This window comes from Pseudophryne corroboree, chromosome 7, assembly GCF_028390025.1.
Source record: "Pseudophryne corroboree isolate aPseCor3 chromosome 7, aPseCor3.hap2, whole genome shotgun sequence".
Classification (NCBI taxonomy): Eukaryota; Metazoa; Chordata; class Amphibia; order Anura; family Myobatrachidae; genus Pseudophryne; species Pseudophryne corroboree.
Window position 1 is genome coordinate 266,897,747 of NC_086450.1, and position 18,513 is coordinate 266,916,259.

At 46.9% G+C, this 18,513-nt stretch overlaps 1 protein-coding gene across 1 annotated transcript in view; it reads left to right on the forward strand.

The window, feature by feature from the left end:
* The window catches only part of PFKL (phosphofructokinase, liver type), an 800,878-nt gene that overhangs the window by 531,756 nt on the left and 250,609 nt on the right, over positions 1–18,513 (forward strand). The window contains exon 13 of the mRNA XM_063934129.1: positions 520–666. Within this exon, the coding sequence (XP_063790199.1) occupies positions 520–666 (147 nt within the window). The remainder of the gene's footprint in view (positions 1–519; positions 667–18,513) is intronic.

Sequence of the window (18,513 nt, forward strand, 5' to 3'; positions counted from 1 at the left end):
AGACCCATGGACGTTCTGTATCTTCTATGCATTTCACTGCACCGCAGCGGATTGGGCATCAGGAGAGAATCATGGAGGCTCAGGAGACATCTACTGTATCACTATGAGTACTTGGAGCTTATAGTGAAGAATGACCCTAACCCAGTAATCTGTGACAGCAGAGGGGATTACCAGTACAGTCTGCTCTTGTGACTGGCAGCTAAATTTTTTCTTAGTGAGCTGTTGCCGCTGGCTTTACTGAGGACATGGTTGGTCAAATTGGTTGCTGGTCAAGAGTGGTGGCCCAAACTGTAAGCATACAACATTTTGGTCCGGTGGCCCAGAAAACTCATAATGGCAGGTAGGGCCATGTGTCGTGCACCCCTAATTTTAAATAATTAATAGTATCTATTTATTGGAGTATTTGGATTTCCTAGCTGATTTCCTTTCAGATGACATCAGTTTTGGGACCTTGGGAATGCTTGCACTTTTATTATGAATAATTGCTGTGGTGTTTGTTTTTTTTACCCTTAATTGCAGAGTAACTTCAATCTGGCAGTTCTGAATGTTGGCGCACCAGCTGCTGGAATGAACGCTGCTGTTCGATCTGCTGTGCGAATTGGAATTTCTCAGGGCCATAAGGTTTATATAGTAAATGATGGATTTGAAGGACTTTCAAAGGGACAGGTAACACTGGACACACTTAATGCATGAGGAATGCTTTGCTAAACATTAAATAATTTGTCAAAAAAAGTGCTGTATTATCTATTTGGTATTTCACATAACAAACAATTTGTAGTTTAAAATTAAATGCATTTATATGTTGAATATGAACAACAATTTTCTACAACTCTTTTATTGTTATAAGCAATGGAAAATAACCATTTACGTACATTCTGGAAAGAGAACATCATGAATCCCAGACATGCTTTGATCAATTTATGCACGGAAATATTAAGATAATCTGTTGATGGGTCTATGAATGTAAATGTTTTGTGATCTTCCGGTTGTTTTGGTTTTGGTTTATGATGAGTCAGACTGATGCATTGCTAAAAGTGGTTAGGAAAGGCCTTGATATTTTGTAGAAATTTGTACCCATCACTCAGGTCTATGTACTAAGCCTTGATGAGAGATAAAGTACCATCCAACCAGCTCCACTGAGGTAGATGTAAGAAGTGAATACAAGAAAACACGGTGAAGATTAACTGCGCCCGCAGATGGCTGCAGTGAGGGCGAACAGGGAGAGGTCACTTTCTCTCCACCAAAACAATAACACAACAAAAACAAGAGTCCGCCTTCTACTGCGCTATCCGTAAGTCCTCAAAATAGAAATGGTGTCGGTCTTTCAACAGAACCACAAAGCCCAAATGGGAGGAGAACGGACAGTCTAGATTGTTCAAGATAGGAATAGTAGGATGTCGCAGATGCAAGTAATTGATAGATGTATGTCATGAGGGGATGTCAGGAAAGCTTTCAACAGGTACGCACCGTACTCGCATGTAAAATGTGCGTGAAGTGTCCATAAAGGTATCTTTCTCTGGCTAGGTCCACAGGATTCTCCACAGGATAACATTGGGATATTGTCGAGCGACAGCGAAAATGGCACCAACACGGTCACGAGCTTTCTGGCCTCCCAGGATGCATTGGGGCCTCCACTATATAGTCCCGCCCACTGACTCAGTCAGATCAGTTTTTTGCTTGGTTCGGCAGGAAGCCGCATGGTCACAGGGCTGCTGTGAAAGCAGCCTCAAGTTTTCATTACTTTATTTTTATAGACTTACTGTTTTGGTTTGAGCGACTTCTCTTAACAGCGTCTTAAACGCATATTAGAAAGAGTCGCTCCAACAACTCCCCACCGGGTCGCAACAACGCTTACCTTCGCGGTACAGTGCTGTCTCGACCGGCGTCTGTGTCGGATGTTCTAGCAGGTCCAGCAGACGTTACCAGGCTGTGGCCGGAGCACGGGGAGACGGTGAGTCTATGGACTTCCTCTTACTAGAGGGGTCAGGACACGGCTACACTGATTTGGTGGAGACTGCAAACAGTGTGTTGATGCGCCGAACATCTCGAGTGTGACAGCGCTACGCTCTGGGGATCATAGGCGCCAGGACTAGGTGAGGCCGCGATCCTGGGAGTTTAAGTCAACAGGGGGTTTCAGACGCTCTCCTGGCCGTCCCTCCTCCGAGTTCATGGCCAGTTCCCGCGTGTCTCTCGTTTCATGAACTGAATGACCTCACTTCCGGCTCAGACGCTACCACGAGGGTACTCGGTCGCAGCTTAGACGCTGCGGTTGTGTACACTGGATATAAACCCGCCCAGACCGAGTCGCAGGCCTTTAGCGTCTGCATGCACGTGGAGTCGCTCAGCGTCCGTGTCCGTTGGTGAGCGTCCGTGTCCGTTATCAGTTACCAAGAGCGGCAGTGTATACCAGTAGCGTCTGAATCCACTCAGCGTCTTACGAGCGTCTTTGCTTGGATATGGAAGTGTGGTAAGTCTCCCTGTATCCCGCTCTCTGCAGGCAGGGTATACAGTACTAAAAATTCCTTCTACTTCTTAGTGTGCATTGTTAATTTTTAGTACCTATTGCATATGAGACCTGTATATTACTGTGTTTTCTGCATGTTATGTTGAAAAAAGAACCAGTTAAACAGAAGTACAATTTTCCTACTTATGTATAAGTTATTATGGAGGTTGTATTCTCATATGACAATGTCTAATTCTTTAACATGTGACTGACTGCTAGTATGCGTGCTGACTTTTCTGTGTAATGTCAGTCCTGTTCTGACCCTCAAATCAGGTGCACTGTGGTCAGATTGATTTCACCTCTATATACTGATTATAGGGTGTTTTTCAGTCACAAAATTGTGTAGTCAATATCAGAAAAAATATCTGTGAGCGGCAAAAGTGATGAGCAGAATTTGTCAAGCACTCCCATAGCCCTAACATGCTTATCTTGTAAGTCAGGGGTAATTGATATGAATCAATTGGTCACTTATGAGGGTTTGTGTGCAAACTGTTTCGCTTTTCAGCGAAGTAAAAAACAGGAGTTAGTTCAACCTCCAGTAGAGCCACCATGGAATATGTTCGCAAAGACTCTGTCTTCAATAGCGGACAGGTTAGCTCCAGTAGCACCACCTCAAGGGTTAGGTTACACTATGATCCCATACATGCAGCTCCCTTCCTATGGTTTGGTTCCAGTAGCCTCTACAAGCAACCAAGGGGCAGGTAAGACTAAGACAGATACGTCTGTATGGCAGACTACACAAGAGGGTACATCGGATGATGATGTGGAAACAATAGATTCAACTCCGTATGATGATCAGTCGCAGAGCTTTAGTTCAGATGATGTAGCTGAACTCATTAATGCAGTAAAGGCTGTGCTTTCTCTGGAAGAACCAGCCAAGACAGCGTTAAAAGCAAAAGCACCTGAATTCAAACGAACAAAGTCAGTGAAAGCTGAATTTCCAGCATCAGAGGAGTTGACGGAAATGATGGATGAGTCTTGGGCAGCGCCCGGTAAAAAGTATAAGATTCCTAGGAGCCGGGATTCTTATTATCCATTTCCTGCTGGGGATTGTTCGAAGAGAGAAGTTCCTCCAAAAGTAGATGCACATGTTCTGCGACTCGTGCATAAATCTGCTTTGCCACTGTCATCTACCTCTTTGAATGATGTCACAGACAGGAGGATAGAGAGCCTATTGGAAAAAAAAATTTCTCTTGTGGGTGCAGTGGTAAGACCTGCTATGGCTTCGGCCTGGGTAGCAAAGGCAATGGGCGAATGGATAGAGGAACTAGAAAATGACATCCCCTCTCCTACTAGGGAGCAAGAGGATCGTCTTTGCCGTTTAAGACAATCTGCCCAGTATTTAGAAGAAGCAGCCATTGATGTAGGCACTGTTGCTTCTAAAGCTTCAGCCCTGGCAGTAGTCGCTCGCAGAGCAGTCTGGCTACGGACCTGGAAGGCAGATGCGGAGTCCAAGAAGGAATTGGAAGCATTGCCTTTCGTGGGTAATATATTATTTGGAAAACCTTTATCGGATATCCTAGAGTCAGAGGCTGAATCGAAGAATGTCAGATTTCCGGCTACCTATAACCCTAAGTCCAAGGATTTAAAATTTCGCTCATTTCGCTGGCAAAGCAAAGCGAAAGGTAAAGAGGAGCCTAAACAGCCCCAGTTTAAATCCAGGGGTAGGAAGCAGTGGGCTAGCAAAAAGCCAGCTTCCAAACCTGAACAGAAACCCTCAGCCTGAAGAGATGGGCCTCCACCTGGAGGATTCCAGGGTTGGGGGCCGACTCCTGCAATTTGCACATACATGGCAACAGTCAACAACAGATGCCTGGGTGCAGAAGGTAGTATCTCAGGGGTATGGGTTCCCATTCAGGAGGCAGCCTCCTCAAAGATTTTTTTGCACCAGCCCGTCTCGTATAGAGTCGAAGGCCAATGCCCTGCAAGAAGCAGTCCAAAAATTACTGCAGTCAGGTGTGATTGTCCCAGTACCTCCATCACAAAAAGGACAGGGATATTACTCCAATCTGTTTCTAATCCAGAAACCAAATGGGTCATATCGACCAATTCTAAATCTGAAGATGTTGAACAATTACATATGGATCCCGAAGTTCCACATGGAGACGTTACGCTCCATAATGTTGGCTATGGAACCGGGAGACTATATGGTATCTCTGGATGTACGGGATGCTTACCTACATGTGCCTATAGCACTATCACATATAGTGTTACCTCAGGTTTGCCATCCTCAAGGAACACTTCCAGTTCCAAGCTCTGCCCTTCGGGCTAGCTACAGCACCCAGGGTGTTTACCAAGATCATGGTGGTTATGGCAGCTTGTCCGCGCAAACAATGGATAAGAATATTCCCATACCTAGACGACCTATTAATCTTAGCACAGTCGCAAGATTTACTGTTGAGCCATCTCCAACAGACGATAGTTTGTTTACAGAGACACGGGTGGCTCATAAATTGGGAGAAGTCGTCCCTGAATCCGTCACAGCGGATGGTTCATTTGGGAGCCATATTGGATTCAGACCTACAGAGAGTTCTCTTACCAGAGAAGAAAATAGTCAAGGTGCAGGTCATGGCTCAGGAAGCGTTGCAAGCCCAGACAATGTCAGTCCATGCAGCAATGCGACTGTTGGGTCTGATGGTATCAACGTTCGACATGGTGGAATATGCGCAATTCCACTCCAGACCGTTGCAGCATCTCATTTTGACCAAATTGAACGGAAATCATCAAACGATAAAAAAACAGATGATAAAGATTCCAGTAAATGTAAAAAGGTCTCTAGCATGGTGGCTACAGACAGACCATTTAAACAAGGGGAGACTCTTTTGGATAAAAGAGTAGCAAGTCCTGACGACAGATGCCAGCCTGCAAGGCTGGGGGGCGGTACTCGGAAGCCTATGGTTCCAGGGAAAATGGACCGCAAGGGAAAGTCGCCTGCCGATAAATCTGTTAGAAATAAGAGCCATTTACTTGGCCCTAGTTCAGGCAAAGGACAATCTACAAGGAAGACCAGTCCAGATCCGCTCAGACAATGCGACGGCAGTAGCATACCTCAATCATCAAGGAGGAACTCACAGCAAGAGTCTGATGGAGGAAGTAACTCCCATTCTAAAATGGGCGGAACTCCATCTCCTGGCATTGTGAGCAGTATTTGTCCCGGGTGTACTAAATTGGGAAGCGGATTTTCTCAGTCGGCACACCATTCAGGAAACCAAATGGGCACTACACCCAGAAGTGTTTCAGACACTGGTGAACAGATGGGGCCTACCGGAGATAGACCTTATGGCGTTTCGTCTAAACAACAAAGTTCCGAGGTACGGATCAAGAACAAGGGACCCAGGAGCGATCCTGGTAGACGCACTGTCAGTAGAATGGAGGTTTCGCCTGGCATATCTGTTCCCTCCAATATCTCTGTTACCCAGAGTAGTGAGAAAGATAAAACAGGCAAAAGGAGCAATCATTCTAATAGCTCCAGCTTGGCCAAGAAGGCATTGGTACACAGATCTGTTGAGAATGTCCGTGGAAGCACCGATACTGCTCCCTCAACGTCCAGATCTGTTAATGCAGGGTCCTTGTTGTCACAGTCATCTGGATCGCCTGTCTTTGACGGCGTGGCTGTTGAAACCTCTATCTTAGAGGCTAAAGGATTTTCAAAGCAAGTAATCCAAACCATGCTTAGAGCAAGAAAGCCTTTTCGGCCCGTGTATATCATAGAATATGGCAAGCCTAAATTCATTGGTGTTCTGGAAAAAATTACAATCCGAGATCTTTTAAAGTAGCTAGAATTTTGGATTTCCTTGGATAAAGGGTTGAAGGTTGCTTCCTTGAGGGGTGCAAGTCTCAGCGTTGACTGTATGGTTTCAGCAGACGATTGCTGACCTACAGGACGTACGTACATTTTTCCAAGGAGTAGTACATATTCAACCTCCATTTGTTCCTCCTGCAGCTCCCTGGGATTTGAATTTAGTTCTTAAATTTCTCCAGGGTCCTTTGTTTGAACCACTTGAGAGAGCGGATCTTAAGTGGTTAACGGTTAAAGTTCTTTTTTTACTGGCAATGGCGTCAGCCAGAAGAGTGTCAGATTTAGGAGCATTATCATGTAAGTCTCCTTTCCTAAGTTTTTTTCCGGACAGAGCCGTTCTCAGAACGAGATCTAGTTATCTTCCAAAGGTGGTGTCAAAGTTTCACCTGAATGAAGAAATTGTAGTCCCTGCTTTTCAGGTATCGGGACTATGTGCGGGAGAAGCGTCACTGGACGTGGTCCGGGCTTTAAAAATCTACATAGATCGTACTAGTGCCATCAGGAAAACAGATTCCCTCTTCATCCTCTACGGATTCCATAGGAGAGGTTGGCCTGCTAGTAAACAGACGCTGGCGAGATGGCTCCGAATGGTAATATCTGAAGCTTATTCTCATGCAGATCTCCCTATTCCGGCTAATGTCTCTGCACACTCTACACGTAAGGTAGGTCCTTCTTGGGCAGCACAACAGGGTGCATCAGCAGAACAGATATGTAGGGCAGCCACATGGTCTTCCATAAACACATTCATCAGACATTATGCCTTGGATACTTTTGCCTCTCATGACGCAGACTTCGGGCGAAAGGTCCTCCTGTGCAATCAGGAGGGTCCCCACCACTAAAATGGCTTTGGGAATCCCAATGTTATCCTGTGGATAATCCTGTGGACCCAGCCAGAGAAATAAACGTTATGGTAAGAACTTACCGTTGATAACGTGATTTCTCTTATGTCCACAGGTATCCACAGGGATCCCACCCTGACGCATCTGATTTGAGGATCTAGACAAACACTAAAAACCTCTTCCTTCTTGTATGGAAGGGTGTGCATGTGTGTTCTTATCGCCTGTACAGGTCTCTACCTAATGTTCCTGCCTAAGATCGCTGTGGAAAGAACTGATCTGACTGAGTCAGTGGGCGGGACTATATAGTGGAGGCCCCAATGCATCCTGGGAGGCCAGAAAGCTCGTGACCGTGTTGGTGCCATTTTCGCTGTCGCTCGACAATATCCCAATGTTATCCTGTGGATACCTGTGGACATAAGAGAAATCACATTATCAACGGTAAGTTCTTACCATAACGTTTATTTTTCCTTCTGGGCTACGGTGAGGTCCAATACTCCTCTTTCCTTTTAGTCGCCCCTCGTGAGACAAAAAATAACAGACAGGGGTAGTACCCCAATGGTGTAATACGTTTGTGAGACCAGTTCTACAGAGTATATGTGATGATTTTATTTCTTAAACGAGAAACGTACCACACTTACATATGTAAGTACCACACTTACAAACGTACCACACTTACTAAACAGGGTATTATGTGGGGTGTGAAAAAACTACCTATAGTTTTTCCTGAATCAGAAGAATTAAATGACGTGTGTAATGAAGCGTGGGTTGCCCCTGATAAAAAGCTGATAATTTCAAAGAAATTATTGGCATTATACCCTTTCCCGCCAGAGGTTAGGGAGCGCTGGGAAACACCTCCTAGGGTGGACAAGGCGCTAACACGCTTATCTAAACAAGTGGCGTTACCCTCTCCTGAGACGGCCGCACTTAAAGATCCATCAGATAGGAGGATGGAAAATATCCAAAAAAGTATATACACACATGCAGGTGTTATACTACGACCAGCTGTAGCGACTGCCTGGATGTGCAGTGCTGGGGTAGTTTGGTCAGAGTCCCTGATTGAAAATATTGATACCCTGGACAGGGACAATATTTTACTGTCGTTAGAACAAATAAAGGATGCATTTCTTTATATGCGTGATGCACAGAGGGATATCTGCACACTGGCATCACGGGTAAGTGCTATGTCCATTTCGGCCAGAAGAGCTTTATGGACGCGACAGTGGACAGGCGATGCGGATTCAAAACGGCATATGGAAGTTTTGCCGTATAAAGGGGAGGAGTTATTTGGAGTCGGTCTATCAGATTTGGTGGCCACGGCTACAGCCGGGAAATCCACCTTTCTACCTCAAGTCACTCCCCAACATAAAAAGGCACCGACTTTTCAACCGCAGCCCTTTCGTTCCTTTAAAAATAAGAGAGCAAAGGGCTATTCATATCTGCCACGAGGCAGAGGTCGAGGGAAGAGACAGCAACACGCAGCTCCTTCCCAGGAACAGAAGCCCTCCCCGGCTTCTACAAAAGCCTCAGCATGACGCTGGGGCTTCTCAAGCGGACTCGGGGACGGTGGGCGGTCGTATCAAAAATTACAGCGCGCAGTGGGCTCACTCGCAGGTAGATCCCTGGATCCTGCAGATAATATCTCAAGGGTACAGGTTGGAATTAGAGACAGATCCACCTCGCCGTTTCCTGAAGTCTGCTTTACCAACGTCCCCCTCCGAAAGGGAGACGGTTTTGGAAGCCATTCACAAGCTGTACTCTCAGCAGGTGATAGTCAAGGTACCTCTTCTACAACAAGGGAAGGGGTATTATTCCACTCTTTTTGTGGTACCGAAGCCGGATGGCTCGGTAAGGCCTATTCTAAATCTGAAGTCCTTGAACCTGTACATAAAGAAGTTCAAGTTCAAGATGGAGTCACTCAGAGCAGTGATAGCGAACCTGGAAGAGGGGGACTTTATGGTATCCTTGGACATCAAGGATGCGTATCTCCACGTTCCAATTTACCCCTCACACCAGGGGTACCTCAGGTTCGTTGTACAAAACTGTCACTATCAGTTTCAGACGCTGCCATTCGGATTGTCCACGGCACCTCGGATCTTTACAAAGGTAATGGCCGAGATGATGATTCTTCTTCGAAGAAAAGGCATATTAATTATCCCATACTTGGACGATCTCCTAATAAGGGCAAGGTCCAGAGAACAGCTAGAGATGGGATTAGCACTGTCTCAAGAAGTGCTAAAACAGCACGGGTGGATTCTGAATATTCCAAAATCCCAGTTAATGCCGACAACTCGGCTGCTGTTCCTAGGGATGATTCTGGACACGGTTCAGAAAAAGGTTTTTCTCCCGGAGGAAAAAGCCAAGGAGTTATCCGAGCTTGTCAGGAACCTCCTAAAACCAGGAAAGGTGTCTGTACATCAATGCACAAGAGTCCTGGGAAAAATGGTGGCTTCTTACGAAGCAATTCCATTCGGCAGATTCCACGCAAGAATTTTCCAAAGGGATCTGTTGGACAAATGGTCAGGGTCGCATCTTCAGATGCACCTACGGATAACCCTGTCTCCAAGGACAAGGGTGTCTCTTCTGTGGTGGTTGCAGAGTCCTCATCTATTGGAGGGCCGCAGATTCGGCATACAGGATTGGATCCTGGTGACCACGGACGCCAGCCTGAGAGGCTGGGGAGCAGTCACACAAGGAAGAAACTTCCAGGGAGTATGGACGAGTCTGGAAACGTCTCTTCACATAAACATTCTGGAACTAAGAGCAATATACAATGCTCTAAGCCAGGCAGAACCTCTGCTTCAGGGAAAACCGGTGTTGATCCAGTCGGACAACATCACGGCAGTCGCCCATGTGAACAGACAGGGCGGCACAAGAAGCAGGAGTGCAATGGCAGAAGCTGCAAGGATTCTTCGCTGGGCAGAGAATCATGTGATAGCACTGTCAGCAGTGTTCATCCCGGGAGTGGACAACTGGGAAGCAGACTTCCTCAGCAGACACGATCTTCACCCGGGAGAGTGGGGACTTCATCCAGAAGTCTTCCACATGCTGGTAACCCGTTGGGAAAGACCAATGGTGGACATGATGGCGTCTCGCCTCAACAAAAAACTGGACAGGTATTGCGCCAGGTCAAGAGATCCGCAGGCAATAGCTGTGGACGCGCTGGTAACGCCTTGGGTGTACCAGTCGGTGTATGTGTTTCCTCCTCTGCCTCTCATACCAAAAGTATTGAGAATTATACGGCAAAGAGGCGTAAGAACGATACTAGTGGTTCCGGATTGGCCAAGAAGGACTTGGTACCCGGAACTTCAAGAGATGATCACGGAGGATCCGTGGCCTCTACCTCTAAGGAGGGACTTGCTTCAGCAGGGTCCCTGTCTGTTTCAAGACTTACCGCGGCTGCGTTTGACGGCATGGCGGTTGAACGCCGGATCCTAAAGGAAAAAGGCATGCCGGAAGAAGTCATTCCTACTTTGATTAAAGCAAGGAAGGAAGTAACCGTGCAACATTATCACCGAATTTGGCGAAAATATGTTGCGTGGTGCGAAGATCGGAGTGCTCCGACGGAGGAATTTCAACTGGGTCGATTCCTACATTTCCTGCAATCAGGATTGTCTATGGGTCTCAAATTGGGATCTATTAAGGTTCAAATTTCGGCCCTGTCGATTTTCTTTCAAAAAGAATTGGCTTCAGTCCCTGAAGTCCAGACCTTTGTTAAGGGAGTGCTGCATATACAGCCTCCTGTGGTGCCTCCAGTGGCACCGTGGGATCTCAATGTGGTTTTGGACTTTCTAAAATCTCATTGGTTTGAACCACTAAAAAAGGTGGATTTGAAATATCTCACTTGGAAAGTGACCATGCTTCTAGCCCTGGCTTCTGCCAGGAGAGTATCAGAATTGGCAGCTTTATCTTACAAAAGCCCATATCTGATTTTCCATTCGGACAGGGCAGAACTGCGGACTCGTCCGCATTTTCTCCCTAAGGTGGTGTCAGCATTTCATCTGAACCAGCCTATTGTAGTGCCTGCGGCTACAAGTGACTTGGAGGACTCCAAGTTACTGGACGTTGTCAGAGCATTAAAAATATATATTGCAAGGACAGCTGGAGTCAGAAAATCTGACTCGTTGTTTATATTGTATGCACCCAACAAGATGGGTGCTCCTGCGTCTAAGCAGACGATTGCTCGTTGGATCTGTAGCACAATCCAACTTGCACATTCTGTGGCAGGCCTGCCACAGCCTAAATCTGTAAAGGCCCACTCCACAAGGAAGGTGGGCTCATCTTGGGCGGCTGCCCGAGGGGTCTCGGCATTACAACTTTGCCGAGCAGCTACGTGGTCAGGGGAGAACACGTTTGTAAAATTTTACAAATTTGATACTCTGGCTAAGGAGGACCTGGAGTTCTCTCATTCGGTGCTGCAGAGTCATCCGCACTCTCCCGCCCGTTTGGGAGCTTTGGTATAATCCCCATGGTCCTTTCAGGAACCCCAGCATCCACTAGGACGATAGAGAAAATAAGATTTTACTTACCGATAAATCTATTTCTCGGAGTCCGTAGTGGATGCTGGGCGCCCATCCCAAGTGCGGATTATCTGCATAAATTGTACATAGTTATTGTTAACTAATTCGGGTTATTGTTGAAGGAAGCCATCTTTCAGAGGCTCCGCTGTTATCATACTGTTAACTGGGTTTAGATCACAGGTTGTACGGTGTGATTGGTGTGGCTGGTATGAGTCTTACCCGGGATTCAAAATCCTCCCTTATTGTGTACGCTCGTCCGGGCACAGTACCTAACTGGAGTCTGGAGGAGGGTCATAGGGGGAGGAGCCAGTGCACACCACCTGATCTGGAAAAGCTTTACTTTTTGTGCCCTGTCTCCTGCGGAGCCGCTATTCCCCATGGTCCTTTCAGGAACCCCAGCATCCACTACGGACTCCGAGAAATAGATTTATCGGTAAGTAAAATCTTATTTTTAAATGCATTTACAGAGTCTGCCATTATTACCTTCTCCGGCAGGGAGTTCCAAATCTTTATTGCCCTTACGGTGAAGAACCCTTTCCTATGTTTTGTACGGAATTTTCTCTCCTCTAACCTTAGTGAGTGCCCACATGTACTATACAGAGTTCTATTAATAAACAAATCCCCTGCTAACTCTTTGTAATGACACTTTACATATTTTAAGATATTAATAATGTCTCCTCTTAGTTGCCTCTTTTCTAGTGTATACATATTTAACCTAGTAGCCTTTCCTCGTACTCCAGTGTCTCTAGCCCTTTAATCAGTTTAGTAGCTCGCCTTTGAACTCTTTCGAGTTCCCCGATATCTTTTTTTATAATATGGTGCCCAAAACTGAACACAATATTCCAGGTGCAGATGTTACAATGATTTGTACAGCGGCAGGATTACATCCTCATCCCTTGTCTCAATACCCCTTTTTATGCACGCAAGGACTTTATTTGCCGCCTTTGCTACATTTTGACATAGTGTACTGTTATTAAGCCTATTATCTATGAGCACCCCCAAATCTTTTTCCACTACTGTCACCCCTATATTTTCCCCATTAAGTGTATAGGATGCAAATTATTATTTTTATCCTAAAATGCATAACTTTGCTTTTTTCAATATTGAACCTCATTCTCCATTTAGAAGCCTAGGTTTCAAGTTTAAATAAGTCATTCTGTAGAGACTCCACATCGATTTCTGAATTGATTACTTTACACCGTTTAGTTTCTTCTGCAAAGATTGACACTGTACTTCCCAGGCCTATTCTTAGATCATTAAAAAATATATTGAACAGTAGCGGGCCAAATATGGACCCCTGTGGTATCCCGCTGACTACTGGTGCCCAGCTGGAGAACATCCCATTGACCACTACTCGTTGTACCCTGTTATCCAACCAATTACCTATCCATGTACAGAGAGTATTTCTCCTGCAGGGTCCACAGGGTATCCACAGGATACATTGGGATATGGCTGAGCGACAGCGGATCTTGCACCAATCGGTCAAAGCTTTCTGGCCTCCCATTATGCAGTGGGCCCGTCCATCTATCCCCGCCTCCTGGCTCAGGCAAATAGGTTTTTTGTTTGGTGTGGCAAGAGCCGGACCATGGTCTAAGGCAAAGATTTTCAACCTTTTACAACTCGCGCACACTGAACAAGATTTAAATATTGCCAAGGCACATTCAAATATAATGGTGATGCATGGTTTCATTGCGTGTCCTAGGATGTCATGTTGCAGCTTCTCCATAGGTAACACCTGAGCCACATCTGAGAAAACCAGAGGAGCCCAAAACTGCCCGGGCCCAAAATTAGAACTGGCTCTGCAACCACTAAACCCACCAGTATTGATCGTTCCAGGGCCTCAGTAGAGGCAAAACACTGATGGGTCTGGCTGTGCTTCTATGGCGGCACACCTGGAGACTGCTCAGGGCACACTAGTGTGCCACGGCACAGTGGTTAAAAAACACTGGTCTACGGGCAGCTGGTTTTTAGCAGCCATAAGCTTTTTTATTTTATTTTTGTAGTCTTACTGTTTTTTCAGAGTGATCTTTTTAAACAGCATCTTATACGTACCTTAGAAAGAGTTGCTCTGTCAACTCCCGCCGGGTCACGACAACGCTTATCTACACGTACAGTGCTGTTTTGGCGGGCGCCTGTGTCAGATAAAACTAGCAGGTCCAGCAGATGTTACCAGGTTGTGGCCGGAGCACCGGGAGAAGGTAAGGCATCAGTACCGCTTAGAGGGGGAACACGGACACAGCCGCACTGCTTGGGGTGGGACTACCAAACAGTCACTGACACGGCTGCCACTGAGAGTGCACCAGCGCTAGGCCTTAGGGATCATAGGTTCCAGGGGTAGCATGAGGCCGCAATCCCTAGGGTTGATGTCAGCAGTGGGGAGTCAGACACTCCCCTGGTTGCCCCTCCCCCCGGTTCATGACCAGTTTCCTCCGAATCTCCCACCATGAACTGAATTCTCGCTTCTAACCAAGACGCTGTGTATTAATTGACCCAGTCACAGCATAGGCGGCGGTGTGACTGGTGCATCAGTGTTCCCTTGGGCGTCTGTGTTCACTATAGGTTCACGGAGTGGCGGTGTACACTTATAGTGTCAGGATCCACTCAGTGTTCGCAAATGTATTGATCGATCCTGGATGCGGGGTAAGTCTCCCTGTATTCCACTTTCTCATACGTCCTAGAGGATGCTGCGGACACCATTAGAACCATGGTGTATAGACTGGATCCGCAGGAGACATGTGCACTTTAAGACTTTGAAAGGGTGCCCATCCTCCAGATTCCAGTTTTAGAATTGTGCCCAGCCAGACTGGATGCACTCTGAGGAGCTCTACTGAGTTTCTCTGAAAAAGACTTTTGTTAGGTTTTTTATTTTCAGGGAGACTGCTGGCAACAGTCTCCCTGCTTCGTGGGACTAATGAGAGAGAAGTATGACCTACTTCCAGTGAGTTCAAAGGCTCTGCTTCTGGCAACAGGACACCATTAGCTCCTGAGTGTTTGATCGCTAGGTACGCCTAGATGCTCGTTCCCAGAGCCAGCCGTCACCCCCCTTTCAGAGCCAGAAGTCAGAAGACCGGTGAGTAGAAGAAGACTTCAGTGACGGCATTCTGAGGTACCGAACAGCGGTCGCTCGCTGCGCGCCATGCTCCCACACACACAGCAGCACTACAGGGTGCAGGTGGGGGGAGCGCCCTGGGCAGCAGAAAAGCCTCAAAATAAACTGGCAAGAGGGGACATAAGTGCCTAAGCACTGTCCTAACCCCTGCCAATATAAATATAGATTTCAAAAAAGCGGGACTGAAGCGCGCCATTAAGGGTGCGGAGCTTCGTCCTCACAGCTCACACAGCTCAGCGCCATTTTCCTCTACACAGGCTGCAGAGACGCTGGTCCTTCCTCACACTTCTGAATAAGTATCAGGGTGCAAAACGGGGGAGGGCACAGAAATATTGGTGCAATATATATTTAATATAAAAGCGCTGCAGGCCTGGGACATTGTTTAGTGTTTCAGAACCGGTGATTAGGCGCTTGGTTGTGAGCTGGCAAACTCCCTCTGTGTCTCTCTGACAGACTTTACTGTGGGTCTGTCCCCTTTATGCCCGGTGTGTCTGTGGGTGTTTGGTACACGTGTGTCGGCATGTCTGAGGCTGAGTGCTCTTCCCAGGAGGAGACTTTATTAGGGACACAAATGGCTGTGGGAGTGACCCTGTCTGCACAGCCGACTCCTGATTGGGTAAATATTTTGAATGCTTTGAATGCTAATGTGGCTCTTATTAGTAAGAGATTAGATAAATCTGAATCTCAGAACCAGGCATGGAAGAAATCTGTGGAGGATGTGTTATTACAAGTCCAGACCCCCTCGGGGTCACAAAAACGTTTGTTTGCCCAGTTGGAAGACGCGGATACCGACACGGACAATGACTCCAGTGTCGACTATAATGATGCCAGATTAGATCCAAAATTGGCAAAGAGCATTCAGTTCATGATTGTGGCGATAAAAGACATATTACATATCTCCGAGGACCCTGCTGTTCCTGATAAAAGGGTCTGTATGTATAAGGAAAAGAAACCTGTGGTAACGATTCCTCCCTCTCATGAACTGAACACTCTTTTTGAAAAGGTTTGGGAAAGCCCTGACAAAGTTTCAGATTCCCAAAAGGATTCAGGTGGCGTATCCGTTTCCCTCTGAGGATAGGGAAAAGTGGGAGTCACCCCACATTGTGGACAAGGCCCTATCACGGTGGTCTAAAAAGGTGGCTCTCCTGTCTCCTGACACGGCAGCCCTTAAGGACCCTGCGGATCGTAAGCAGGAAAATAGATTAAAATCCATTTATGCTACCACGGGTACGCTGCTCAGACCAGCCATTGTATCTGCGTGGGTGAGTAGTGCTATCGAAAAGTGGGCAGATAACTTGTCATCTGATATAGATACACTAGTTAGGGATAGTTTCCTTTTGACACTGGGTTATATCAGAAACGCTGCGGCCTACCTAAAGGAACTGCAAGGGATATTGGCCTTTTGGGATCAAAGGCCAATGCTATGGCAGTCTCAGCTAGGCGAGCATTGTGGATCTATCAATGGAATGCTGATGCTGACTCCAGGAAAAATATGGAATCTTTGCCATATAAAGGTGGTGTCTTGTTTAGTGACGGTCTCGCTGATTTGGTATCTACGGCTACCGCGGGTAAGTCATCATTTTTGCCTTAAGTTCCTTCACAACAAATTAAAACACACCACTATCAGATGCAGTCCTTTCGGCCCAATAAATACAGGAAAGGTCGAGGTTCTTCCTTCCTTACTACTAGAGGAAGGGGTAAAAGATCACCGGCCTTGGCAGGTTCCCAGGAGCTGAAGTCCTCACCGGCTTCTGCCAAATCCAGCGCATGACGCTGGGGCTCCTCTGCGGGAGTCCGCACCGGTGGGGGCACGTCTCAAACTCTTCAGTCAGTTCTGGGTTCGTTCGGACCTGGACCCTTTGGTTTTAGAAATAGTATCCCAGGGGTACAAACTAGAGTTTCAGGACGTTCCCCCTCGCCGATTTTTCAAATCGGCCTTACCAGCTTCTCTTCCGGACAGGGAGGTAGTATGCGACGCAATACAAAAGTTGTGTCAAAATCAGGTCATTATCAAGGTTCCCCCGTAACAAAAGGGAGAAGGCTTTTATTCGAGCCTGTTTGTGGTTCTGAAGCCGGACGGCTCGGTCAGACCAATCATGAACCTAAAATCCCTCAATTTCTACCTAAGAAGATTCAAATTCAAGATGGAGTCTCTCCGAGCAGTGATCTCCAGTCTGGAGGAAGGGGATTTTATGGTGTCGGTGGACATAAAGGATGCCTACTTACATGTTCCCATTTATCCTCTGCATCAGGCTTACCTGAGGTTTGCAATTCAGGATTGTCATTACAAATTTCAGACGTTGCCGTTTGGTCTGTCCACGGCTCCGAGTATTTTCACTAAAGTGATGGCGGAAATGATGGTTCTCCTTCGCAAGCAAGGAGTCACAATTATCCTGTACTTGGACGATCTCCTGATAAAGGCGAGATCCAGGGACCAACTGGTACAGAACGTTACACTCTCCCTGGCAGTTCTGCAACAACATGGTTGGCTTCTAAACTTGCCAAAATCACAGTTGATTCCGACGACACGACTGTCATTTTTGGGAATGATTCTGGACACAGAATTACAGAGAGTTTTTCTTTCAGTGAAAAGGGCTCTGGAAATTCAGAGCCTGGTCAAACAAATTCTGAAACCAGCAAGAGTGTCAATCCATCAATGCACTCGTTTGCTGGGGAAGATGGTGGCGGCCTACGAGGCCATGCAGTTTGGCAGGTTCCATGTCAGAGTGTTCCAGTGGGACCTGTTGGACAAGTGTTCCGGATCCCACCTGCACATGCACCGAAGAATAATTCTGTCTTCCAAGACCAGAATCTCACTCCTGTGGTAGCAGCACAGCTCTCACCTCCTAGAGGGGCGCATGTTCGGGATCCAGGACTGGATCCCAGTAACCACGGATGCGAGTGTCCGAGGCTGGGGGGCAGTCACACATGGGGAAAACTTCCAGGGAAGATGGTCAAGCCAGGAGACTTGTCTACACATAAAGGTTCTGGAGTTAAGGGCCATTTACAACGGCCTTCTTCAAGCGGAACATCTGCTTTGCAATCTGCCCATCTTGATCCAGTCGGACAATATAAGAGCAGTAGCATACATAAACCGCCATGGCGGAACAAAAAGCAGAGCGGCAATCGCGGAGGCCACGAAGGTTCTCCACTGGGCGGAAAGGCTTACAAGCGCCCTGCCAGCGATCTTCATTCCAGGAGTGGACAACTGGGAAGCAGACTTCCTCAGCAGACACAATCTCCATCCAGGCAAGTGGGGTCTTCATCAGGAGGTCTTCACAGAAGTGACAGGTCTTTGGGGAATTCCTCAAATAGACATGATAACGTCTCGTCTCAACAAGAAACTTCAGAGATATTGTTCCAGGTTGAGGGAACCTCAAGCAATAGCAGTGGACGCCCTAGTGACACCATGGGTGTTTCAGTCGGTATATGTATTCCCTCCGCTTCCTCTCATTCTGAAGGTGCTAAAGATCATAAGAAGAACAAAGGTTCAGGCGATCCTCACTGTTCCAGACTGGCCAAGGAGGGCTTGGTATCCAGATCTTCATGAGTTACTCATAGGAGATCCCTGGCCTCTTCCTCTACGAGAGGATCTGTTACAGCAGGGGCCGTGTGTGTATCAAGACTTACCGCGGCTGCGTTTGACGGCTTGGCGGGTGAATGCCAGATCCTAGCTCGAAAAGGTATTCCAAGTGAAGTCATTCCCACACTTCTTCAGGCTAGGAAAGGAGTAATGTCTAAACATT